Source organism: Anser anser (assembly GCF_964211835.1).
Source record: "Anser anser genome assembly, chromosome: 26".
In the NCBI taxonomy this organism is placed as follows: domain Eukaryota; kingdom Metazoa; phylum Chordata; class Aves; order Anseriformes; family Anatidae; genus Anser; species Anser anser.
The window spans coordinates 6,278,150-6,303,243 of NC_139747.1; the positions used below are offsets into that span (position 1 = coordinate 6,278,150).

Genomic DNA, 25,094 nt, shown 5'->3' on the forward strand with positions numbered 1-25,094 from the left:
GCTGTTTTACCAAGATTCTGCTAATCTGTGCCAGTGCGGAAGGAACAAGGGTTTCAGTAAACACAAGGTGATTTCTGCACGGTGATGGCATTGGCTCTCACTCACTTGCTCTCCAAAAGGCACCTGAAAGTGCAAAAGCAATGACTGGGGACACTGACACCCAGCTTCGGTCTTGGTGGGGCCCCAGCTCCTGCCACACCACCTGCCTGGAGAGCCGTGTGAGAGCTCGCCTGCCCCAGCACAGCTTTGGGAGACAGAGGCAGGCGAAAAGCCTCAAGTGAGATTGTTTGAAAAGCACCACGTGGTTGTTGTTGGTTTTTTGTTGCTGTTGTTTTTTTGTTCTGTTATTTTGTTTGTTTGTTTGTTTTTGCGGGAAGAACGGTGATCCATAGGAAGGAGAGATGATGGCACCTGGGGAGAGAATAGTGCCACGCTCAAGCAGTGCTTGCCACCAAGCTGGCTCGCTCAGAGAGGCCACTTGCATGCACAATGAGACTGGCACGTTTGGAGAGTCAAGTCTTGGATTCACTCTTCCCAGAGCCGATCACACAGAGAAAGTCCCCCAGAGAGTGAAAGCACCAGACTTTAGCAACAGTGATGTACAGAGAGCAACACTAGCTATTCACAGTTCTGTGTTTTTTTTTTTTCTGTTTTTTTGTTTGTTTGTTTGTTTTTTATTCCAATTGGCTCCTTGGAGGTGCAGCCACCGCTGAGCTGCTCCTCTTCTCCTTGGGGCCACTGGCAAAGGAGCCCCCAGATCTGAGCATAAGCATAGCTCCCCGGGAACAGCGTCCTCACCTCGGTGCTCTGAGCCCAGAGGTGTTCTGAAGTCTCCAGTGCCAGAAAAAGCGCCATCCTGGCAGAGCCAAGCTCGCCAGCAGCAAAAAGCCAGACGTGAGCGCACCATTCCAGGACGTACTGCCTGCGAGTGGGCCTCCCGTATCTGTAAGAAAGAACTCCTCGAGTTGCAAAATAAGTATTGTAGGTCCTTGGAAAAAAATAAAATCAGATGTTCAGTGTGTCCAGCTGATGTTAAAGCACATGTTTCCAGGTGACTCTCAGATGCAATCCCTGCTAGTCTCCATGCGTGGGAGCTGGAGAGATTCACCTCTTGCTTTGTCAAGCTGGTTTGGTGTTTGGGTTGTTTCCTGGGTATTTTTTTGTTGTTGTTTGTTTGTTTGTTTATGTTTGCTTCTTTTTTGAAGATCACCTTTGTCGTTGTTGTTGGAGTAAAACAAAAAAATTCCAATAAATATGTTTTAAGTGGAATTAAAAACTTCTCCTTTGTGAAAGGACGCTATAAACTTCTCTCTCCATTCTTGCAGTGCACAAGGATAGATTAAAAAAACACAGAGATATAAATATTAGATTACCAAAAAATGCCAAAGAGCATTGTTCCTTTGTTTTTTCCCTACTCCTCACCAAGTGCAGCTTTCCATTGGCTTGCACCCGAGTTGGTTTCATTTTTTCCAAGCATGTGTTGGGTTTATTTTGCTTTTTTGTGTTTTTTTTTTTTTCTTCTCCCCCATGCCTGAGGAGAAAGCACCACGAAGCAACACCAGTGCTCCAGTGCTGCTGACTTTGAGGTAAGATGGGCTGTGGCAGCTGCCTCCGCCTCAGATCCAGCGGCTGTAGGGGCCTGTCACCTTGGTGTAGGCATAGGAGGACACAGTGATGGCGGAGTTGGTGGGGATAGCCACCGCCTGCCGCGTGGGGACCAAGTCCCTCCTCTCCTTGCTGGGCGCCTCGGCTGCCAATGCGCCACCCCACTTGCGCTTTTTGGCGAAGGCCTTGGCGTCCTGCTGGAGACCGAGGCGTGCGGCCTCCTCCTGCCGGGCACGGGCGCGCTCAGCCAGCTGCTTCATCTTGGCCTCCCACAGTGCCAAGCCGTGGTTGGGCTGGTTCAAGTTCTTGTGTTGGTAGAAAACCAGGGAGATGCGGGTGGGGTGGCATCGATTGGGCTTCTTCAGCGGAGTGGTGGCGTGCAGCTCACGGCGGGCACATTCTATGAGGATGGAGCCATGGGCAGGCGCCACAGCCACACCGCCAATGTTCTCATCCAGGAAGTTGTGCTCACTGTCTGACCACTCCTCCTCCTCTTCCTCCTCTTCCTCCTCTTCCTCCTCCTTCACCGCCTTCTCTGGCAGCTCCTCGATGACCTCCTCCAGGCCAAAAGGATCCCACGGCTTCTCCTGTCGGGACCCCACCGCACCCTTCTCACGCACTGCCGCCTCCCACGCCTTTTCAGGCAGCCCTGGGATGGACGCCGGTGTCCTCTGCTCCTCCACCTTGGCTGAGCCCCATGGTTCCTCAGGGAAGCTGGGCAGCCCTGGCAGGGCCGAGCTGAAGCCCAGCGGCCCCAGCTCCCAGCTCTTCTCCCGCAGGGTTGGGGTGCCTGCACTCGCCAGCACTGCCTCGCCCAGCTTGCAGGGGCTCCATGGTTTTGGCAGCAAGCTAGAGCCACACGCTGCTGCTGCTTCTCCTGACAGGACATCGGGCCACTGCTTCTCTGGCAGCGGCAAGCGCACGGCAGCATCAAAGGCGCTCAGCTTGTCTCGTTCACCTGAGCCTGCGGGGCTGGCGCCTGGCACCAGGCTGCTCCACGAGCTCTCTGCCGTACTAGTCCTCTCGGGAGAAGATGCACCTCGGGACGCTTTGTATGGGCTCCAATGCTGCTCTGGGCCCCCGCCACATGCTGGCACAGGGACGGCTGGTAGGGCCAGGCCAGTGCCGGGTACAGTCGCTGCTGCACTGGGAAAGGGCTCAATGCTGGGTGGGGGGTCCAAGGGCTCCTGCTTGATGGCCCTGCTGCCAAAACAGTTCTGTGCAAATGGCGGTGCCTCCTCTGAGCCCGTGCTAGTCCTGTGCACCCCAGCCACTGCCTTCTGCTGGCTGGCATACCGGCTGGCCCGCTCGTAGGTGCGCTGGTGATGGTTTTTGCTCCGGACACTGTGTGGGATGGGCTCAGGGAAATCTGTGTTCCTGTAGGTGTGGTTGAGGTTCTCCTGCAATGCCTGGATGTTGGGCTTCTTCTCGTAGGTGTTGTTCACCCAGCTCTCACTCCTCTCAGTTGCCCCATAATTCAGAAACTGCGAGGGGAACACGTGGTTGCTGGAAAAACCATAATACCCAAAGGAGGGAAGCGTGAACTTTGAATGAAACCCATTCACAGAAGGCAGATTGGGCTGTGCATAGTAGGAATGGTAAGAGTAAACACTGTTCATGCTGTAAGGGTCGGAGGGCCGGCAGCTCCCCAGCACCGAGTAGCTCTCCACCACCGCATTGCCGTTGTACTTGAAAGCGTTGTAATGGCTCTGCGGCTCCACCTTGATGGAAGGTTTCAGCGGCTGTGGGGGGATCCCACTTTTCAACGCCATACCTGTGGGCACAGCACACACAGCCACTGTGACCAGCTGGCTGAGGAGGCCATCAGCAGGGACCAAGGACCCCAGGCCCCAGAAAAATCAGTCAGTCTCAAAAATCCAACACCAATGGGCTTGCTGGCCAAGCACAGAGCTCAGCTGTGACTAGCATCACTCAGTGTGCTGGCAGCAATTCATACCCATGAGCTGAGCTGCAGCAAGAGTGCAGGTACCCCAAAAGCCATGGTGCAAATGCAGGCACCACAGTATGAACCAGTAATGCCAGCCCGCACTCAGTGCCACTCATGCAACCTCTGGCCCAAGAAAGCCCCCAACCACTACCCCCCAGAAGCCACAGGGGAACATCCCCTCACATGCTTTCTGGACAGCTTAGGGCCATGGGACCTCAGCTCTGTTCCCATTACCTGCATTTTGTTGGAGTGTGGGAAGTTCAAGCGCTTCCTGCTTGATCTTCTCTGGTGTCATCAGCTTCTCTTTCTGCAGCTTCTTCTTCTCTGCGGCAGCTTTCTTTGCTTCCAGCTGCCTCTGCCGACAGGACTTGGCAGGTTCAGGTAGCTTGCGGACCTCACGGGGGAAAGATGTGAGCACCTGGATGGCCCCACTGCCCACCTTCGCGTTTTGGTTCTCCTCGCTGCCAAACTCGTCTGTGCTGGACATCTTGTAGAGGGGGAGGACGTGCAGCTGTTCATCTTCGGGGATCTTCCCTACCACGCGATTGTCTTCTTTTGTCAGCGTGCAGACCTGGGGGGAGCACAGGGTGCCATGAGTGTCCAGGACTGCCAAACCCTTGAGATGCTAATGAATGCAGCCCAAGGGGGACAAGGGCAAAATCCCCTCCTCAACACAAATCCATACCAGCCTGATGGCTTCCCAGGCTTCCACTGGTGCACCCCCCCCAGCCCACACCACTCCCCAGATGCTGATTGGAAACCTCCCATGGGGTTTGGGTCAGACAAGAGCAAACATACAGTTCTGATTAGTGCTTTGCTTTCATCTAGCAGGGATAGCTTCAGCACCCCACAGATGTGAGTGTTTTCATTTGAGGGTCCTTTCTGCTTCCTTAAGCAATTTCAACATCAAAAAGGGCATTGCTCCATGAGTGCAAACACCGAGGACCAGCCACCAGAGTCATGCAGGTAGGAAGGGGGGTGACAGAGGCTCAGATATCTCCACTCCGAAGCGCTCCCTGTGGGGTCCAGCTGGATGTCGAGCAGCTCAAAAAGGCAGCAGTGAATGGGGAACCATCCCGAAAACCAATGCCAGCGCCTGCTTACCACTGTGCAGCCATTGTAGAGGTTATGCTGATCTTTGTGAGCATGAGCACAGAAGTCCATGCATGCTGTCACCCCTGAAAACGGCCTCCCCTCCTTCAAGCCCAGCCGGCAATCTATTGCGACATCCTCGTTGGTAACCTAGAGAAAGAAAGAAAGGGCTCCAGTTGCCTGAAATCTGTGCACCACCACCCCACTCCTGTTTCTGATGACTGGCAGGTTGTGGAGACCACAAGAGGATGAGTAAGTGACCAGATACCTGGTTTTGGTAGGCCTGTGGTGCCAGCCTTTTGTAAAGTGGAGCAACCTCAGTGGCCAAATCCTGAAAGCTTTTCCGGAGCAGCTCTTCCTACAAGAGGGAAGAGAAAGCATTGATGCACAGGAGGACATCACTCAAGGGTTTCAGCAGTGGGGATGCAATTAGGGGTGGAGCCCCTGTACACCACCTTGTGTCCAACTCTTTCTGCTACGTCTGCCATCATGCAAAGAGCACGGCCCAAATTTCTGGTGACATCTTGGCTATTCAACCTCCAACCAAAGTCTCTTGTGCTTTTGCTTGCTCAGCCCAAGAGCCCTCTGCCATCTCCCTGGGGTTTCTAGAGAGACCCCATTTGTGTCACCCTGTAATGGCTCTTGGCAGCAAAGTCCTGGGACGTCAGTGAGGGCCTTACCAGGTCAGATTGACTTTCTTTTCCCCACCATTTCATCAAAAATAGCACAAGGTACCCTGTTTTCATGCTTTCTCCTTGCCAAATTTGGAGCCACGGTTAAAAGGAACCCGCTCTCCCTACCCCCCACTACTGCTCCACTCTGCCTGTGTCACCCACCTCTTTGGGATTGTCCCCCACCAGCCTGAATTTCCGCGGAGTTTTGCTTCGGGCATATTTGCAGCCATTAAAATACATGCTCCAAGAGCAGCCGAAGGAGAAGGAAGCGCCGCAGGTATTGGGGTCCTTGCCTTGGCACGCACAAGTCCGGCTGCAGGAGGGACATTGAGAAGGAGCATCAGCTGCTGGCACAGTGAGAGCAGCCCCTTCTGGGAATGCGACACGAGCCTGGGTGGAGTGTAGGCAGTTCCTCCACTGGTTTTAGAAATAGGGGAGGGACACCTCGGTTGCCATTCCACCCACTTCCCCAAGCCGGCATGTTGGCATGGTGGCACTTACTCATCGTTCAAGCCACAGCGACGGCTGGTGGGGTTGCCATACTTGGTGAGGGTGTCAGTGAGCTCCTGGTATAGCGTGTCACCCAGAGTGCGGGGAATGCCCTCCCAGGCCAGGATCAAGATGATGATTACAGCATTCTGGCAGTGATGGCCGGCCCGGTGACGCACCAAGCACAGCAGCTTCTCCTCTTGGTTGTGTCTCCGGATCACCTGGAAAACAGCCAGGCCAAATCAGACTGCCCTGAGAGGAAATGTTTCCCAGGATGGGGGGCAAGAAGGCCCCCAAAAGTGGGTGCCGGCTACCTTTGTATCATCCCTCAGGGATTTGGGCAGCAGAGCTGTGAGTGCTCCCATGGTTACATCCTTCCCCGTGGGTTTTGGGGTGCCAGGGGGACACGCTGCCAGCCTGACCCTGAGGATGTGCCATTCAGTGGGTGCCACTGGGCAAGTGTGGGGAGCCCTGCAGAGTTTTCTTGGGGGTGGCTGCAGCTTTTCCTTTCTCTTTGGCTGCTGCAGCTCAAGCATCTTGCCCTGGCCTCCCATGGCCACCACCAGGGGGGACCTCCTTGTCCCCAGGCAGAGAGGGGACAGAAAGGGAGAAACAGTGAGTGTAGTGATAGGACAAGTAGTAATGGCTTTAAAAAACTCCTTATTTTTTTTTTTAACAGTCCCCCAGACATGAATCTGATTTAGTGGCACTGATGAAGTGTGACGCGCAGGCCCAGGGACCCCTAAGACAGCATTAAGCGGTGCCATCCAGGCACCCCTTCTGCTACACTGGTGCCTTGAGGAGGCCTGGGGGCCATAGGCACTCACCCACTTGGCGATGGGGCAGCCCCGGGAGCTCTTCCCCTCCTTCCCAGTGTAGATGACCTTCTCAATGCGGATGGCCTTGCCCTTCTCACCGTACCTGCCAGGGAGACGCACATTAGCTGCACACACCCTGGCGAGGACCAAGACGCACTCACAGGGCCACATGCAACCTCACAGGCCCTGCTCACCCCCATGCAATCCACCAAAGGGACTCCTACCATCATGAGTACCCACATGCCTGCACAGGCTCCCACCAGCACCTACAAGCACGCACTTGACCTCATGAGGACACACGTGTGCCCACAGAGCCCCATGCACCCTCACAAGGCCCCACACACCTTCTCGAGCCCTCCCCTTGCCCTCAGGAAACCCCCAAAGCCCTCTCTGATGGCTCCGGGTCCTCAACATCAGAACTCCCCTTTGTCTGCAAGGGGTTGGGGTGGGATGGGGCCCTTACCGCTCCTCCATCAGCTCCCGGATGGATGCCACAGTGGGCCCCGAGCCCAGGTGGGTGTAGTACGGCCCCTCATCCTTCTCCACAATTTGCTCTGCAGGAAAAGGGAAGAGGGGAGGGGGAGACAGAGGTTTTGGGGCTTGCATGTCCACAGGGGGCTCTGACCCCATGGATGCCAAATTCACTCAGATGAAGCACTTCTGCACCAAAAATCAAGCACTTCCCCACTAAGGGAGCCTAAGCAGGCACCCTTGCTTGCAATTGCAATATATGGCATTGAGTGTTTTAGGACTGGGGAAGTTTTAGTCTAGATTTATAGCTCCCCTGCACCCCCAAGGCAGCCCGGGATGTTGGCAAGCACTGGTGCCAAAACCTCCATACTCCTCCTCCTTATAGGTGCTTCTGCAGCAGAAGAGGAGGACAATGGGGTCCTTCCTTTTGGGGTGAAAATCACTGCAAAACCCATTTGGGGATAGCCCCAGCTACGTTCCATCCCCCAGCAAGGAGCAACTTGAGCTACTGCATACAACAGAGAGGGGTGAAGCCCTGAGAGAGGCCAAAAACTACAAAAATCCTGCATAGTTAATTGATAAACTTGTTTTTAATGAGAGAGGAGTGAGTCTCCGTTTCTGACCCTTCTTTCAACGCAGGCAAAGGAGCCAAGCTTTCCACCATGCAGTGTTTTCCCTGCAGCAGGGGCTGAGACACGTGGGGAGGGAGGACAGGCAGGAGGGAGGTTTCATCACACATGGGAGGGCTGAAATGACGGCAGGATTTCAACAGGATCTGATTTTTGAAGCCTTGTAGGGCAAACCACTTAATTGCCCAGGTGCTTCCCACCACCACGTCTCTCCTTGCTGCCCCCTGGCATGGGGGATTTGCTTGGGCCACCCGAGCACGCTGCGTTCTGAAGAGAAGTGATGAGCTGCAGCGGCCACTTCGGCACACAAACCCTCGGACCCCCTCTGCTCACTGCCCACCTGCTCCCATGATGTTCACCCACCTGGCCCCGCACACTGCAACTGGACCAGCCGGATGCTATCGAAACCACCCCAAGGTAATTTTAGGGCTGAAAACTGCTGCCACCTGCTGTCTGGATTGCCTGGAGGATGTGGGGGTGCTCTGGGTTGGCTGAGCCTGTGCAAGGCAGGAGCTGCTCAACAGGGGAGAGGCAGAAGCAAGCGCACACTACCGCAGAAGGATGCTTGGGCTACAGCCCGCAAGCAACACAGCCCCAGCAGCAAACCCCCTCGGGGCTTTTACGGCATGGAGGTGCCAGATGGGGAACTAAAGGATGCTCCGGGCAGCTGCAGCAGCACAAGGGTCAGTCCCCAGAGCACAGGGATGCTCCAGCACCGCTGGGTCAGATGCATCCGGCACGGCGGGCTGGGGCTGGTCTGTCTTTCCATCCCTCGGCTCTCAGCCCCATGATTTTCATTCCTGTCATGTCTAACTGGCTTGGCGCCAGGGCTAGGAGAAAGCAGGGCTCAGCTGGGCTGCAGCTGTCCAGACAGAGATCAATACAGGACACGCAGCGAAAGCTGATTTTATTACAGTGTCTAACAGCACAGACACCTAATAAAGCACCAAGCCCCGACTCCTACTTAATTGCTTTCTCTCACAGCTTTTCCTTGAGAAAATGGGGAAAGGTAGAGGCGGGAAATCCCCCCCCACCCCCCAAACCTCTAAACCACACTGAAAAAGAAAAGCAACGCAAACCTTTCCTGGCAATGGAAGTAAAACTCCAAGTTAAGTTTGATCAGCTCCAGAAAAGCCTTTCATTTGCTCAGTGTCATTTGGGCTAATTACTGCTGCCATTTACAAGCAAATAAATAAATAATCATATGCCTCGCTAATAAAGTGCAGCTTGTGCTTGGCCCAAGGCCACCTCTCTCAGTAGCACAGGGGCTTGGTTTTCCCGCACCCACTGACCCCAAATCCTTGCCTTGCTCCTCCCAGTTTAAATTTGGAGGGAGAAGATCCAGCTCCCTGCACTTGTGGAGAAGGGGACAGTGGAAGGAGATGGACTGCAGAGACCAAGCGGGAACTCTCCAATACTTCCTGCAAAGTCTAACAAATGCCAGCAAAAAAAAAAAACCAACACCAAACCCAGAGTTTTGTGTCTTTCAACACATCCTGGCAGGGACAGCAACCGAAAGAAACAGCGTCCTGGCAGCAAATATGGCCCCTAAAACAGCACAAGCCGAGAAGAGACGCTCTTACTTCGAGTAACCCACTCCAGCTAATTCAGCTTAAAATAGCAGTAAGAACAGGGCAATGTTCTATGCAGGTTGGTGGTGCTGGGGCAAGCATGTGCCCCTTCGTGGGATTTAGCTGAGCGACTAAGCACAGATAAAATCAACAAGGCTTTGGTTTTGCTGCTCTTCCAGCCTGCGCCAGCACAACCAAGTCAAACACCACCACAGTAATGCCACGCTCACTTGGCTTTGGCCACCTCACCACAAAAAAAAGAGAGAAGAAGAGAAAGACCAAATGTACCCCACAACCAAAGCATGAGGTCTCTGCAGCCTTGGGGTTTTGCCGTAAAAACAAAATCCACACAAAGCTGCAAAGCAGTCTCAGTCCTCCCCAGTCACAGACACTGTTGGGGTTGGATGAGACCAAAATACCCATCTCCCATTTAGGAGCAAACCCAGGAGCAAATCTTGGTGCGGTTTTTTTTCAAGTTTGGACCCCAAGATATTGTCTGTGTGGGTATGTTGATCCTAGGACAAAACAGGTGGTGCAAAACAGGAGCAGGAATAAGCACAAAGCCAAAAAGAGCGACATCCCCAACCCTTAACAAAAAACCCACTGTTTTCCTGGCATTGTGGCATCACTCTGTTACTTATCCAGGGGAATACCACCCTGCAAACCCCAAATCCCACTCTGGACAGCTTGAACTGTGCTTGCCATTGCCCCAAGCCCCCCAGCACAGCTGCTTGCTCACCGACACAGTCACAAGTGGGGAACTCTGCCTGTGCGCGCTTGGCTGGGGTGTCCAACAGGCTCTTGGTTGGCGTGTCCAGGTATTTCAGTGGTGACTCCAGGAAACCGCTGAGGGTTGGCGTCAGTGGCACCTCGTCCTTGGTGGGTGTCCCCTCTGCCTCATCAGTGTTTTGGCTCTCCTCAGAGTAAAAGCACGTGGTTGACACCACGGTGATAGCACCAGAAGACTCAATTTTGATCTGCTTGGGGGACCGTGCAGAAAAGGTATGCTCCAAAAGCGGTCCCTTCCCTGGTGAAAGTGAAAAGCTTTTGGAGACAGGTTGGGGAGAGCTGCCAGAGGCCAAGGTGGTGGTGCTGGCAGTGGGGGGCACTTGTGAGGCTGGTGCCGGACCCCCCCGCAGCTCAGCTGTCCCAGGAGGCTGCAGGTTGAAGTTCTCCCCAAATTCAGCCTCAAACTGCCGGATGAGCTCTTCCAGCTTGTCATCCACTACAATGGGGGCTGGTGGGGCAGACAGCGCTTCTTCTGAGCCAGACGAGCTTGGTGTCATCGGCAGGTGGCTTTGGGGGCCCCCCCCAGGGGCACCCCTTTCCTGAGAATTGGGAGTGGTGGGCAGGGGTAGTGCAAGAGACTGCTGGAGCGGGAAGGCAGGTGGTGGCGGCTCGGTTTGCATCTCTTCAGCTGGGGGCTCAGCAGGGGCCCGAAACCCCTCCAGGCTGATTTGCCAAAGGGGCAGGAAGAGCGGCTGTGAGTCTTTCTGCTTGGGCTTCTTGATCTGCACTTGCTTGCGGGCTGGCTTTTCGGGCTGCGTTTTCTTCTTTTTCTCTTTGGCCTGCTTTTCAAAGGGTTTGGGTGGCCCAGCCAGGGCACCGGGTGCCCACCAGCCAGGCGGCCGCTCTGGGGTGGGCACGGCTAGGCTCTGCTCAAGGAAAAGGCTGCGCTTGTGATGGAGATGCTGCTGCAGGACCAGCTGCGTCTTCTTGTGCAAATTGGGCTCCTGTGGCAGCGGTGGCACGCGGGGGCCGCTTGTCGCATCCTTGGCAAGCGCTCGTTCGGGGGGCTTCAACGCCACTGTTGCGGGGGCTTTGCCAGCCTCGGGCTGCTTGAAAGCTGCCTTGATATAGTCAGTATTGCCCAGAAGCTGCTCCAGCTCTGCCATGGGGTCTCCGGTCCCTGCCGGAGGCACCGTGCCAAAAAGTGGCTCTGGTGAGGCACCAGGCTGCGTGAGGAAGCGGGGCCCCGGCTCTGGTGGGACAAGGGGCCCAGGGGGCGGCGGGGCTGGGGGTTGCCCATCACCACTGGGTTGCGGGAGCGCGGCTGAGAGCTGCGTTAGGGCTTCGATGGCGATGGCTGTTTGCAGGCTGATGTTCTTCTCCTTGGCGATGTTCAGTGCACTTTGGGAAAAGGGGAGGCCGTCCGATGGGCATGGCTCAGCGGTCTCAAGCACCGGTTGGGGAACAATAGCACCTTTCTCAGGGGGTGGTGGGGAGGCCGGCACCGGCTCCTCGCCCAGAGCCGACTTGATCTTCTGCTCCAGCCACTCCAGGTAGTCGGGGCACTCAGGGCCATCACAGTTGCAGTTGGGGGGCTTCATGCCATGCTTGGCCAAGGCAAGGGCAGCCTTGAGGGCATGCAGGTCCTCTCCCCGTGGCATACCGTCCTGCGGCGCCAGCACCTCACTCAGCCCTCCCCTGCTCATCTCGGTGTCAAACTTCTTGTACAGCAGCGAGGGAGAGTCCAGGGGAGGCAGCCGGTAGGAGGACACAGCCTCAGCCACTGCCGAGAAGGCCACCAGGTTTCTGGCATCCTCCAGATGGGCTTTGCCAGCAGTGGCCGGCTGGCCAGGCAGCCAGCTGCTCGGCTCCATCAGTGTGCTGCCCCCCACCTCTGGCTGGCCCCCATTCTCCAGGCTGAGCCCGTTGCCCTCATTCAGCTTTCTTTCTTCGACATAGTTAATCAGCCCTTCTTCCATTTGGCCTCTTCTGGGGCCATCAACTGGGTCGCCCCCCGAACCTGTCTGAGAATGGGGAGAGTGGAAAGGTGTAAGCACCCTTTGCAACAGTCAACATGCGCCCAATTTCCCCCTTCCACCCCTGCAACTTTTGTCTTTCACCCATTTTACCACAGAGCCCCACAGCCTGAAATGCAGCCGCTTCTTTTCACCCCCCACGCACCCCTCCCGGCCCCATGCCACCCACGTCTCCCACCACCCGCCACCCAGTTTCAAAATTGCTCATGGGATGTTTCGGTATTTCCACCACCTGCGGAGTGTGTGATGAGACAGGGTGTATGGGAGGGCGTCCCGCTCCCAGCTCTGTTTTCAGGAGGTCCAGCCCTGCTGATGCATTCCTTGGGACCCCCTTCACAGCGCCATGGGATCGTGGGGCTTCACCTCACTTTACCCACTCCTTACAGTGGGGATGAAGCTGTTGCAAAGCATTCTGCTCTGCTTGCATCCAGACGGAGCAAAGACCAGCAGGCTCAGGATGAGCTCCTTCATCCCCTGCAAATGTAGCACTGAGCATTGGATAAGGTCACTGCAGCTCCAGGGCTCAGCAATGAAGTTAGCAATGGGGCACTGAGCCCCAGTACTGCTGAAGGATGCATCATGGAGAGAAGGTTGGGGGGAACTGGGCCCATGTGTGAAGCAAATATCCTGTCTGGGAGCGTTTCACCTGGAGAAGCCATCCTCCGCCACAGAAAGAAGCTGCCAAGTTGTCCGTGCCAGTGGCAGGGGCAGCATGGGGACAATTTCACCTCGAATAACCCAAACCCATGCCAGCACAGCTGGCCAGACCCCAGCAACACGGAGCAACAGCACCAGCATCCAGAAAACCACCCTTGTGCCGCCTGCCAGAGGTGCCCACCCGGAGACAAACCAGCCACATCCAGGGAGCCCATCTTCCTGGTGCCAGGGCTCACACATCCTGGTTAAGACCCTACAAGTGCTTTGCAAGAAGCAGGGAGGCATTTCTGCACTCGGTGGTTTCTCCCCCCTCAGTTAATGCCAGGGAGGACTGGGTGCAGTACATTTAGCAGTTTGCTGGTAACGGGAAAGCTTCCTGAAAGTTAAAAATATAGCAAAGCTCACTAGGAAAAAAAAAAAATGGACAAACTAAGCAAAGGCTTCAGGCAGAACTTCTTGCCTCCAGCACTGTCTCCAAAGGAAGGACCTACAGCCCTGATGCTCCAGGAGACCCCAAAGTACAGCTCTGGCGTGTGAACAAGCTGTCAGTGGTGAGGAGCTTCATTTAACCCTTCCAATGCCAGCCCCGCAGCTTTCACATGAGCAGTCTACAGGCAGAGATGAAGAGCAACATGTGCGCGTAAGCATGGCTGGTTTCGACACAGATAAGAACACTGCTGACTGCAGCAAAACCAAGGAGCAACCACTCCCTGCACGATTTAAGACTTCGCTGCCCCAAAAATCCCCCCCAGGGAGAAAACCTGGGGGGCAGAACTCATGGGCAGCACAAATCAGCACAGTGTGGGTGCAAATTGGCGCTGCCCCTCTCTTGGCATGGGGCATACCCCCAGGGTGCCACTGCTTTCAAGGGGCTCTAGTGCCGTCCCCTCGCTGGTGATGGGGACTTGGAGCTTGGAGCCACGAGCAAAGGGACCGGTCCATCAGGTCAGGGAGCAAATGCATTGCTGCTCATTTGCAGGGTGGGGACATGCTGCCTCCACGCCCTGTGCCAAGTAACATGGTGCGAGGAAGACACAGCCTTGTCCGTCCTTCCCACGCTGCCGCCCCAGCCAAGGTTTTTCCCAAGCAGTACACAGTGGCAAGGAGAAAACGTTATGAAACCCCCTCAAAGTGGGAACGCTCATGCCCTGAAGCGTCCCTGGTGACGCCAGCCCGCAGAAATGGTGTAAAACCTGTTTAGCTCTGGGCGTGGAGCGAACGTTGGCCCCAAGGGTTTTCTGGGGGTACCAGGTGGATGTGGGCACGGGAAGACCCATAAAACAGCTGGGGACGCTTCTAATGCACCCCAAATGTGGATGTCCCTGAAGCTGCTGTCACCAGCCATGCACTACATCCGTCACTACATCAGTGAGCGAAGGAACCAGCCTTGGGGTAAACCTCCCAAGGCATCAGGGCCAGCCGCAGAGAGAGATAAGGAGCTTCCCCACCCTGCCTGGATCCCCAGACCTTGCCAAATCCTCCTCTATAACTGGTTTCACAGGGAAGCCCTGTCTCAAACCTCCCCTCATCCAGATGGAGCTTCAGAATCTTTTCCCCCTGCATCCATCCCTCAGGCATCACCTCCACCTGCCCCAAAGCTGGCAGGACGCTCATACCCCTTGGTGTAAAAGCCACAGCAAAGCCACTGGGTCAGGATGGGACAGCAGCTTGGGCTGCCCTTACACTGTCCCTGCCACCACACTGCTCCATCCAATAAATCAGGTTCCTGAATCAGGTTGGGGATGCAGGAAAAAAAGTTCATCCTGCAAATGCATGGCAAAACCCATCCTGTAAGCACTGAGCCAGTGCTGCATCTTGTGGTGCTCCCAAAGGGTTAATCCAAGAGCTGCCACCATCCCCAAATCCATGGGGAAAAAATACATTTTTTTTTTCCTGGCTCTCCCACACGGCTCCTTTTGTTCCCAGCGCCACCGGGGTGCAGGGCAAGCACAGTGGGAGCTGCATTTATGGCCCTGTGGGATTTTCATCCCGAAAACCAACAACAACAACCCAGCCCCAACTCACTCCAGCAGCAGACGAGGAAATCCATCCATTCATCAGCGCTGTTTGCACCTATTCCTCCGCCACACTGCCCACTTCCCCATGGAAAGCAATGCCTGCCCAAACCTCCATCCGCCTGCCCCGGGAAATAATAAAAGCTGGGGGGGGGGGAGGGGGGGAGGATTAAAATAAAGAGAAGAGCAAGCCTTTTGGTTCAGATTAGCTCAGTTGTTTGGCTACTGCACAGTCCGTCTTGGATCCTTGGTGTTTTGTAAAAGGGTGAAAACCCCTCTGAGGAAGAAAATAATTATCTTTTGTTTTGTTTTGTTTTTCCCCCTTTTTTAATTTTTTCCTTCTGTTTTAAATGCCTTCAACAGAGGGGGGAAAAAAAAAAAAAAGAAAGCAACAACAACAAGCAGCGGCAACCACACCACACAACACACACAGAGCCCTGCTTGGATGCTTTCCAGCCTGGGCTGCGCTCCCTAGGACTGGTCTGCAGCCATCGGTACCCGCGCGGCGGGGGCACGGTGCCGGCGAGCAGGGCTGGCACGGCCGGGGCACGAGGCACTTACGTCTGCGGGGCGGGCGGTGAGGCCGGCAGCGGCGATGGCACCGGGGAGGGAAGGCGCAACGAGTTTTTCAGCCTCAGCCGCCCCAGCCCTCCCCGCCCCCTGCAAACAGCTGGAGGAGCCATTAGCCCCAGCGCCGCGCGCACGTACGGACGGACGGACGGACGGATGGATGGCAGAGGGCTGCGCGCTCGCCCGAAAGCACCCCGACATCTTGGCCTGGGCCCAAAGGGTGCCTTGGTAGGGGGGGTCCCACCCCTCCAGCCCCTCTAGAGATCCTGCAGCCCAACACATGCAGTCACCCATACATTCAGCAACCTATGTATATCCTGCAGCCCTACACATCCTTCAGCCCTGTATATCCAGCCATCTTATAGGTCCTGCAGCCCTATCGACCCTGCAGCCCCCTATATATCAAGTGACACGGTGTGATCAGCAACCTTTTACATCCAGCACTCCTATGGATCCTGCAACCTTGTATATTCAGCAAATTGTTATATCCAGCAATATGCATATCCAGCAGACCTATATATCTGGCAACCCTACACATCCAGCAACCTTATACATACGGTGAATTGTTATATTCAACAACCTATACAATCTGCGGACCTGTATAACCTGCAACCCTATATATTCAGCAACACCACAGGTCTTGCAGCCCTATGTGACCTCCAACCCTATATATCAGGCAACCCTATATATCCAGCAGCTTGTTATATCCAGAAAGCTATATATCCTGCAGACTTACATACCCGACAAGCCTACACATCCAGCAGCCCTATACATCCTGCAAATCTGTATGTCTTGCAAAAAAAAATAAATATATATATATATATATACACGCAGCAACACTATACACCCAACAGCCCTATATATCCAGCAACTTCTTACTGAGACAAGGTGACCAGGTGCAGTGCTATAGCCACTGTGCGGGACAGAAGCATAGCCACCCCAGAGCAGATTTGGCACATGTTGGCAGGATCTGTCCCAGCAGGGAATGTCACAGGCAACATCTGTCCACAGTTGGAACGTGCTGCCCCATCACCCTGCCACCCCAGCCATCTCAGGGGACAAGCCAGGATCTGCCTGTCCAGAGGGACAGACAGCGATCCCTCTACCTATCCTGCCTACCCTGGCAAAGCCAGAGCTGCTTCAAAACTGCTTTTTCTCCTTTTTTCTTTTTTTTTTTTTTTAAATCCTCCCTCTTTTTCAAAATATTATTTTAAACATCCCCACGGCCCTATAAGAAAAATTAAATGAAAGCACCCCATACAAGCAGGCAGGCCTTCCTGCCATGTTCCTGCTTGTCCTAAATCACGCGCTGCCGCCTCCAAACCACATGTTTAGGAAAAAAACAACAACCCAACAACAGGCAAAGAACCGGTTTTAAATCCCTTGCGCTTGAAAAACATCCATAGGGCCCATCCAGCCCCTTGAATTTGTGCTGAAGTAGTAATCCTCTATATGGATATTTTGGGTATTTATTAAATCCGCCTTGCCTCAACGTATTTTGCAAGGGCTGGGCTTAGTTGGGGAGAGACTGGAGCAGCTCAGTGCATGCTTTGCTTTGTCCCACTGCAAATTACTCTCTTGTAAGTGGAGGATTTAGGAGATGGAGATGTGGGTGACCTGGATGCCAAGGGTGCATCAGGTGCAGGGGGGAAATGCAACACTGAAATCACCATCAGCCAGGGCACAGCGGGGTTTTTGGGAGGTCAGTGGGAGCCGCCAAGAGACAGCAGCCAGGGCTGGCCAAGAGGCAGGCGGCTGCTTGGCTGCCAGCCCTGTGCTGCGCTCATGGTTTTCCTCCACTGGCAGCCAGCCCTGGGATCCTCTGGGCTCAGGGGCACCGTGGGGGCCCCCATGTGATGGTGAAGCCCAGGGCGGGCGAACGTCCCTGAGCGCAGGCAACCCTACAATAACAAAGCACACGGCTGCTGTCACTAAAGGGCTTTCCTCTGTTTGCATGGTACAGCTGCAGACCCACGAGCACCCTCAGGGAAGGGCATGCCGCTGAAATTACACCCTGGGGAGAGACATGCTGGAGACCTGTGCTGCTCCGCCGGACGCAGAAAGTCACTGAATGCCACCGTGCTACCAGTGGGGGATGCTGGAGAGGAGCCCAGTGGCGTGGATGCCCTAAGCGGATGCAACACTCCCAGGAAAAGCAAATTGGCGAGCTCACAGAGCCGTGCTGTGCCCGTGGGAGCCCCTCCCGGCGTACTCCCAGCACCGGCTTGCTTGTTTTCCAAGCTGTTTCCATGGCCCCGTCTGACCCCGGCGCTGGGTTTGAGCTGCTCACTCCTGTCCTCATTTAGCCCAGAGGAAAGCCAGAGCTGCGCCGAGGCTGGGGGCACGGGGCTGATTTGTGCCACAGGAAGCCACATTAGAGCCCATCCCTGCTTTGCATGATCCCCTTGGGAACCCCCAGAGCCGCAATCCTGCTCTAGATGGCACTGGGACAACCATTCCCCCCCTTTTCCATCTCACAGGGGGAAAAAGCCAAATCAATGCAATATATTCACTCCTGGCTGCTGCTGCATCGGCATCAGGAGCTTGCAATGGAGATGGGGGATTTTTTTCCACGTGGAAATTTCCCCATCCTCCCCGTTGGGGCTCCAGGAAAAGGGTTTTCCCAGCCAAGCCAAACTATGACCAATGGGAAAGCACCATGGCCTTCCAAAGCAAAAGGGAAAGATGGGAAAAAGTGGCTATTTTGGAGCAGGAGCTGCCCAGCTGCAGTATCCTTAATGTGTGGAGCGAGGGAGAGGTGATTGCTCGGATACAGCAGCTCCTCCAAAATCACCCCAACCAGGAATGGCTGTACGCCAACATCTGTTGTTAATCCATCCTGGATGCCTTTCAAAGCTGGGATGGAAAATTCATACCCCTGCACGCAAGCAGCCCAGGGTCCCACTCCAGCCAGGCAACGCGGGACACCTGCAGCGTGGCACCAAGCCCTGGTATAACGGTGTGGGATGCTCAGCCCCAGGACAGGATGCTCGGCCCCACCGCAAGGATGCTTGGCACAGCAGCGTATCAGCTTTCCAGGAGCTGCATGGTTAAGCCACGGCTAGCATTCCCATCACAGCCTTGAGCCAGGAGCAAGCATATGGCAAAGGGAGGGGGAATGGTTTGCCAGGCTGCACCAGGCTGCTCTGGCCGGCGGGGAAGGAGGGAGGGGAGAAGAGCTCTTTAAAGAGAAAAAGAGGGAAAAAAAAAAAAAAACAGCGCTATTTTTGTTTCTTGGAGCATCTTTGCTCCAACACAGCTGACTCCTCTCGTGCAGGCGTTCAGCTACCAGATTGGCACTGGGTCTGGCCAGGCAATGCCAAAACGCTGGCTAGCGGCAAGCAGTGCTCCAATAGGGAAGGCAGAGGGGAAGGGGGAAGGGGAAATGGGAAGGGGAAGGGGTAAGCAGAAGCGCAGAAGTGCCTTCGGCCCAGCTGAGCATCTTGCCCATGCTAACAGCACTTTGCCATCCCACCCAAGCCACCCACGTGGGGCTGGGTGACTTTTTGCTGCCGCTCATCAATGCCACTGTCTGTGGCAGGACGGGGATCAGTGCCCTCCCACCCCCTACCACCAACAACCCAGTGGGGAAATTTCCCCCTTGCCCAATTACTTTGCATTGCAAGCAGGGTGCAGAAACTGGCCAGCTTTCAAGAACTGGTAGTCGCAGTGCAAAGCTGCCCTGCACCCATATTGTCAGGGCTCTGCATGCTGTTTGGAGCAGGGGGTCCTGCACTGTGCTGTTGGTGCTTGGCTCCCCAAATCCCACCCTGTCCCACCGTACCTGGGGGATGCACAGCCCCGGCCCTGCTCCTTGCTCCGTGAAACCAGTCAGCAGCCTGAGCTTTCAGCAGAGGAGGAAGAGGAGGAGGAGGAGGAGGAGGAGAAGGAGGAGGAGGAGGAACATGTGTGTGGCAAGCTCAAACATGTCGGCAGCGTTGATGGCTGGCGGGCAGGAGCCAGGAGACGAGTGGGAGCCTGGCCCTGCCCAGTCTGGGTGCAGGGAAAGCGCCGGCTCCACCAGCCGGTTTCACTGCTGCGACCAGTCCCCAACGGGGAAAAGTACCTGGGGAGAAACTGAGTCTGGGGCAGGCTCGGCATCACCCAACGCAGTGCATCGGCAGTGCCTCGCTTCCTTCAAGCCACTTTTCCAGCCCCTGTGACTCACCCTGAAATGACACCAACGCTGCCCTGGGTGCCCCACTGGGGCCAGGGAGGTCCCGAAACCCTGAAGCGGATGTGACGGGGACCAAGTCACGTCCAGGAAGAGCCTCTTGGGGTCGCATCCTGCTCCGCCTGCTGGTGCGGGGACATGGGGACAGCCGCTTCCCCTTTCACCACCCGCCCCAGCTTCAGGCTGAAATCCTCCTTCGTGAAAGCATGGGGTGGAAGCACAGAAAGAGGCTCTGCGTTTTCCTGTTTTGCTCCAACCCCTGTAGCGCACACAGCCAAAGCAAAGCCCGGCAGTGCAGGGCAGCTGCCACCCCCAAAGGGGACATCATGATGGCCACATCCCTTCACAAACCATCCTCCCTAGCCAAGGCTGACAAGCAGTTATTTCCCCATACTCACCCCAGCATGGCGGACGGGAGCCAGCACCACTGCACAGACGAGTCCCCAGACAGGGGAAGGAATAAAACCTCCCACCAAAAAGTTAATTAGGGTCTAGCAGACTGAGCCCCTTCTCTGCCCTATGTATGGGCTCAGGTACGTGCTCAGAGTCAGACCCGACGTCTCTCTCCTAAAAGCAATGTTGAAGCAAGATCACTTGTGAAAGGCAAGCAGGAGTGGAGAAGCACCCCGAAGTGCAGCCTCTCCATACAAGAATGCATTTGCATCACATTCTTTCTGTCCGCTCCCGATCAGCACTGGCACAACTCTTTTGCAGCATGCTGCACAAAAGCCCCTTTTTTCCTACCAAAAAATGTCAGCCCCCTCCCACCCCAGCTGCCTCCTGGGGTCTGCAGTGCTGCTGAGTCAGCACCGACACTGCTGAGTCACCACTGCCACATCAGCCAGCAATGAGCTCAGCTGCGGGGGCTCCAGCATCTCTGTGCACGCTGTTGGAGCGGCCAACGCTCTGTCCCACGACAGGCAGAACATGTGGCTCTGACCACAGCCAGGCAGGTGACACCAGCACTCGCATTTCAGCTGGGAGAAACTTTGCCCAGGTCCAAAATCACAAGGTCTGGCATTGCACATGTGCAGTCCCATGATCTGGAGGCTGGGGCTGCCATCCTCTTCAAAAACACCCCACCGCGGATGACGCCTAAGTGGGGGTAAACAGATGTGGCATCACAGCCACCACTGAGCTTTCCTCATCTTGGTCATCCTTTTCCACCACCGAAAAAGGGAAGGGAAAAAAATACCAAATTTCTATTTTTCTTTTTCCTCTGCTGGGGTCATCAGCACCAAGGGGGAAGCGCAGACACCGCCTCCAGATTCACTGGCCTGCGCTCCCTGGCGCTGGTGACGGTGCTGATGACTCACGGGAAGGGAGGGGGAAAGCAACGTGTGCACGGGGCCGTAATGTTTGTAAACCTAAAAAAAGCCATGTGCGGGCAGGCAGCGTGCTCTGGCCGGGAGCACCGGCTGCCAGCGGCTCGGAGAGGCTGAGGCTGCAGGCAAGGAGCCTGGGGACAGGCAAGAAAGAGGCAGCAGGTGCCTCTGTGCATGCATCGTCAAGAGGAGAGTTAGCCCCACTCTCCCACCGCGATGGCTTTAATTGTGATAGGTTTGATTGCAACAAATTTAAACGCAGAGGCTTTAAATGCAAGTGCTCTAATTGCAATGCCAGACGGGGCTTCGAAGAGGCTTGGGGTCTTTAAAGCATTTTGCCCTCTTGCCTCTCGACCTCCTCCTGCACCCCATTGCCTTCTGGCACAGGATTTGTGTTGGCCTATGGCTTCCTGCTCCCTCTGCCCATACGGGAGTGACGAGCTGCTCTGGGGACCATGGTGGCTGTGGCCATGCCACCAGCAGTCACAAGCACTGCAGCCTGGTGAGCTGGAGCTGAGCCTTCCAGACATTACACAGCATCCCCAAGCCTCCACGCTGACGACTGCAGTAATTAGAACTTGCTCCAATCAATTTTTTACAGCGTTTGGAGGGCTTGGAGTGGGTTGGTCTCCCCCCCACACCCCATTCCCCCCAACCCCCCCTCTGCCTCATTTGGCTGCATTGGAAATTGCAGCGTTGGGAGCTCCCGGTCTCCAACTCCACCATTCGACAGCAAAACCTCATTTAATCTAAAAGATGCAGCGAGTAGATGTGCAGAAGAGCTTTTTTTTTTTTTTTTTTTCCTAAGAACTGCCATTTTAACTGAAGCAAACAAACACACTGCATCGTCGCCAGGACAGGATCACCTATGACATCGCAGCAGAAATGCACCTGTGGTCCCGTTGCTGTGCATCCCTCACCCATGCAGGGATGGGGCTGGCTGGGAAAGCGCGGCTCTCAGTGCTGGCACTGGCGTGATAGGCAGATGTGGAGCAGGGACAGAGCCGCTCACAGTTGTTTCACCTCCAGCCTCTTCCCATTTCATTTCATCTCCTCATCTCCCCTTGGATCCTAGCCCAGGGAAGGGGGGGGGGGGGGGCACAGAAGTTCTTTTATCCTCTAAAAAAAAAAAAAAGAAGGGGGGGGGTCTGGCACCCTCTTGCACCAATCTCAAAGCAGAGATGAAAGAGGCAACAGAGCCCCAAGAGTGGCACGGAAGGGGTGGCACTTGGAGTGCCCCCGTCAGTCACCCAGACTGCAGTGGGGACAGTGCATGGACCATGACAGAAAGCATTGGCACTGTTGTCCAATTAGAAAAGTGCACAAGACCACAGCGTGCATGGGCAGGGAATGGAGATTCCGGTGCTGCAGGTATGGGGGGACCTCAGCACACACACACAGGCAGGAGGACTGAGGTACACGTACACGTGGGTACACGGTACACGTGGGCAGTGGACCAGGGACCCTGATGCCTGAGGGCACTGGGGTTGTTTAGTCTGGAGAAGAGAGGCTCAGGGCAGACCTTATTGCTCTCTGCAGCTACCTGAAAGGAAGGTGTGGGGAGCTGGGGGTCGGCCTCTTCTCGCAGAGAACTAGTGATAGGACTAGAAGGAATGGCCTCAAGTTGCGCTAGGGGAGGTTCAGGTTGGAAATGAGGAGACATTTCTTCTCAGAAAGAGCAGTCAGGCAGTGGGACGGGCTGCCCATGAAGGTGATGGAGTCACCGTCCCTGGGGGTGTTCAAGGAAAGGTTGGACGTGGCACTTAGCGACATGGTTTAGTGGATGACGTTGGTGGTAGGGGGATGGTTGGACCAGACGATCTCAGAGGGCTTTTCCAGCCTTAATGATTCTATGCCATAGGGTTGGGGACCGGGGACCCTGATGCTACAGAAATGGGGAGCAGGGATCCTGGCATGCAGAGTCAGGCAACAAGGGACGGCAATGCCATAGGGATGGAGACACCAGTGCACACAACCAGGGGACCAAGGACACTGATGCAGTGGGGATGGGAACCAGGGAACTCTGGCACACATCAAAAAGGGATTGGAACACCAGTGCTGTGGGGATAGGGAGCAGGGATCTCAATGCCGTGGGTCTAGGGACCAGAGAGCCCAGCAAACGCAGGCTGGGGACTGGGGATCCTGATGCTACAGTGACAGGGACCAGGAACCCCACCTCACGCACGCAGGGGACCAGGAACCAGGACCCCTAGCCATGGGGAAAGATTGCTCCCAGTGTGCCAGGGACAGACCACGAAAGGCTCTTTAGGGTGCAGACCACAGCACAACCACATGTCCTAGACGCATCGTGCCGATGCCCCACCACCCCTGTATCTGGCAGGGCTGGGAAAGCCCAACCTAACGATGCCTAACAGGGGAGGTGCTGGTGTACATTTTGATTTCCCAAGGTCCCAGCAGCTCCTCCTCTGAGTCACCTCTCCCCATAGTTACCTGCAATAACGGCTCCAGGTAGAGAATCCAGGAGAAAGAAAAAAAAACCACCAACAAAAAAACATGTCACAGTGAATTAGGTTCCAAAGGGCAGCACTGAGGATGTTTATGGGGCCACCACAACCACCTGCGAGGACTCTGCCCCCAGGCTGCCCGTCCTTCCCCAGCACGACACGACCACACCAGCACCCACCGGGTGCCCACAGGCACTGATGCAGACCGTCCCAGCACATGGTGCTGACGGCACTCACCAGCGGGACCGGAGGCTTGGGCAGCCCCGTTGGGGGCTGTCCCCCAGCGCCACCAGCATCTGCTGCCACAGAATCACACAGCACCGCTTAGGTTGGAAGAGACCTCCAAGACCACCCGGTCCAACCTCTGACCTAACGCTACCAAGCCCCCCGCCAAACCACATCGCTCAGCTCTCCGTCTTTGGAAGCCCACCAGGGACGGTGACCCCACCGCTTCCCCGGGGCCAGTCGGAGCCAGCGCTGCTGCCGGCGCCGCGATGACCCGAGGGGCGGCGGAGGGAAACCCACGTTGTGCTCCCCACGTCCCGTCCCGTCCCCCCCGGCAGCCCCGCGGCCGGGGAGGCGAGGCCGGGCCCCCGGCCCCTCACGCCGAGGGCTGACAGCAGCCACCGGCGGCGTGACGGCGGCGTGACGTCACACCAGCCCCCGGCTCCCGGCCCTTGTTGCCACCGCCGGCCGAGCTCGCGGATGGACTCGGGGGGGGGGGGGGAATAATTTTAAAAAAATAATAAATAAATAAAAAGCAGAAAATCGTTGTTTTTCCGGGGGGGGGGGGTGGGGGTGACCGGGGCAGACCACGCACGTGGGGGCCCCGCGGGAGGCAGCCGACGCGGGGGTGCCCGCCCCCGCCCCGCGCTGCCCCCCGGCCGCAGCCGCGCCGCCCCCGCCCCGACCTCGGCGGGCCCCGGCCGCTCCCTACCTCGCCCCGCCGCTGCCCCTGCCGCTACGAGGCGGCCATCTTGTGCGGCGCTGCGCCCGCCCCGGCGCGGGGGGGGGGCGGGGGCCCCGCCTCCGGCCCGCCGCGCGGCCCCGGCCGGGAGGGAGCTCCGGTGCCGAGGCCCCCGCGCCCTCCGCCGGCAGCGCCGCGCCCCGGGGCGGGGGGGGGGCGGCCGGGCGAGGAGCTCCCCGCGGGGCCCCTCCGCGAGGCGGCGAGGCGATGCCCGCGGCGCCGGGAGCTTCTTTCTCGGGGCCCAGCCGGGGCGAGCGCAGCGGGAGGGCAGGGTTTGGGCAGCACAAAGCGGTTCGCGACCGAGCGACGCGCTGGAAGCGAGCCGCGGGTGCCGAACCCCGAAGGTGCGAAGCCGGGGGCGGCGTGCCCGGCCCCGAGCTCTTTGCTGGCCTCTCTGCTAGGGCTGCACAGGGCCGGGCCCTGTTGAAATGGCGGCGGCTCGCCCGCACCTTGGCTAAAATAAATGGGAGCGTGGATGGACCCGTGCGTGGGGCTGGGGCCCTCCTGTTTGCGCCTCGCAAGGTGCAGCGTGGCTGATGGCCCTGCAGCCACCTCCGAAGTGGCTGAAGCTGTACCCGCCTCAGCTGCCAGTCCATGCAACAGGTCCTGCCACCGCTTGTTTTGCTTGCTGCCCTGCAAAATTACAAGTGGATTTAGTCAATGCAGGTGTCTCCTTCCTCCCACCCTCTTCCTCCGGTGCCCAGCTGATCACATCAACAGCCTAAATCTGGAAAATTTTCAGGGTGGGAGTAGTGACACGGGTGAACATTGCACCATGTCAAACAAGGACGTCTTAGTGTCCTGTGGATGACAGCATGGCTGAAAATGGGATGAGCCTTGGTGCTGTGCCCTGGCTGCT

At 56.4% G+C, this 25,094-nt stretch overlaps 1 protein-coding gene across 4 annotated transcripts; it reads right to left on the bottom strand.

The window, feature by feature from the left end:
• Window positions 1–24,287, bottom strand: TET3 (tet methylcytosine dioxygenase 3). Of its 4 annotated transcripts, none has more exons than XM_083811804.1 (10): window positions 24,206–24,287; window positions 10,037–12,050; window positions 7,090–7,180; window positions 6,636–6,729; window positions 5,821–6,029; window positions 5,482–5,632; window positions 4,914–5,003; window positions 4,658–4,795; window positions 3,788–4,124; window positions 1–3,379 (listed from the first exon to the last, which is right to left on the bottom strand). In XM_083811804.1, the coding sequence occupies exons 2-10, from the start codon at window positions 12,003–12,005 to the stop codon at window positions 1,617–1,619; spliced, it is 4,842 nt and encodes a 1,613-aa protein (XP_083667930.1). In that variant the 5' UTR covers window positions 12,006–12,050; window positions 24,206–24,287; the 3' UTR covers window positions 1–1,616. The 4 variants fall into 4 exon arrangements, with proteins under 4 accessions (XP_083667930.1, XP_083667931.1, XP_083667932.1 ...); XM_083811805.1 differs by lacking the exon at window positions 24,206–24,287 and adding an exon at window positions 19,089–19,502; XM_083811806.1 differs by lacking the exon at window positions 24,206–24,287 and adding an exon at window positions 19,371–19,492.
• Between the last annotated feature and the right edge of the window lie 807 nt (window positions 24,288–25,094).

Coding starts and splice junctions, on each gene's coding strand:
- TET3 (XM_083811803.1), bottom strand. CDS start 15,598: ATGGGTGACTGCATGTGTTGGGCTGCAGGATCTCTAGAGGGGCTGGAG. Junction 7,181..10,036: donor CCCCACTTGTGACTGTGTCG/GTGAGCAAGCAG, acceptor CTTTTCCTGCAG/AGCAAATTGTGGAGAAGGAT. Junction 4,796..4,913: donor CACAGGCCTACCAAAACCAG/GTATCTGGTCAC, acceptor TTCTTTCTCTAG/GTTACCAACGAGGATGTCGC.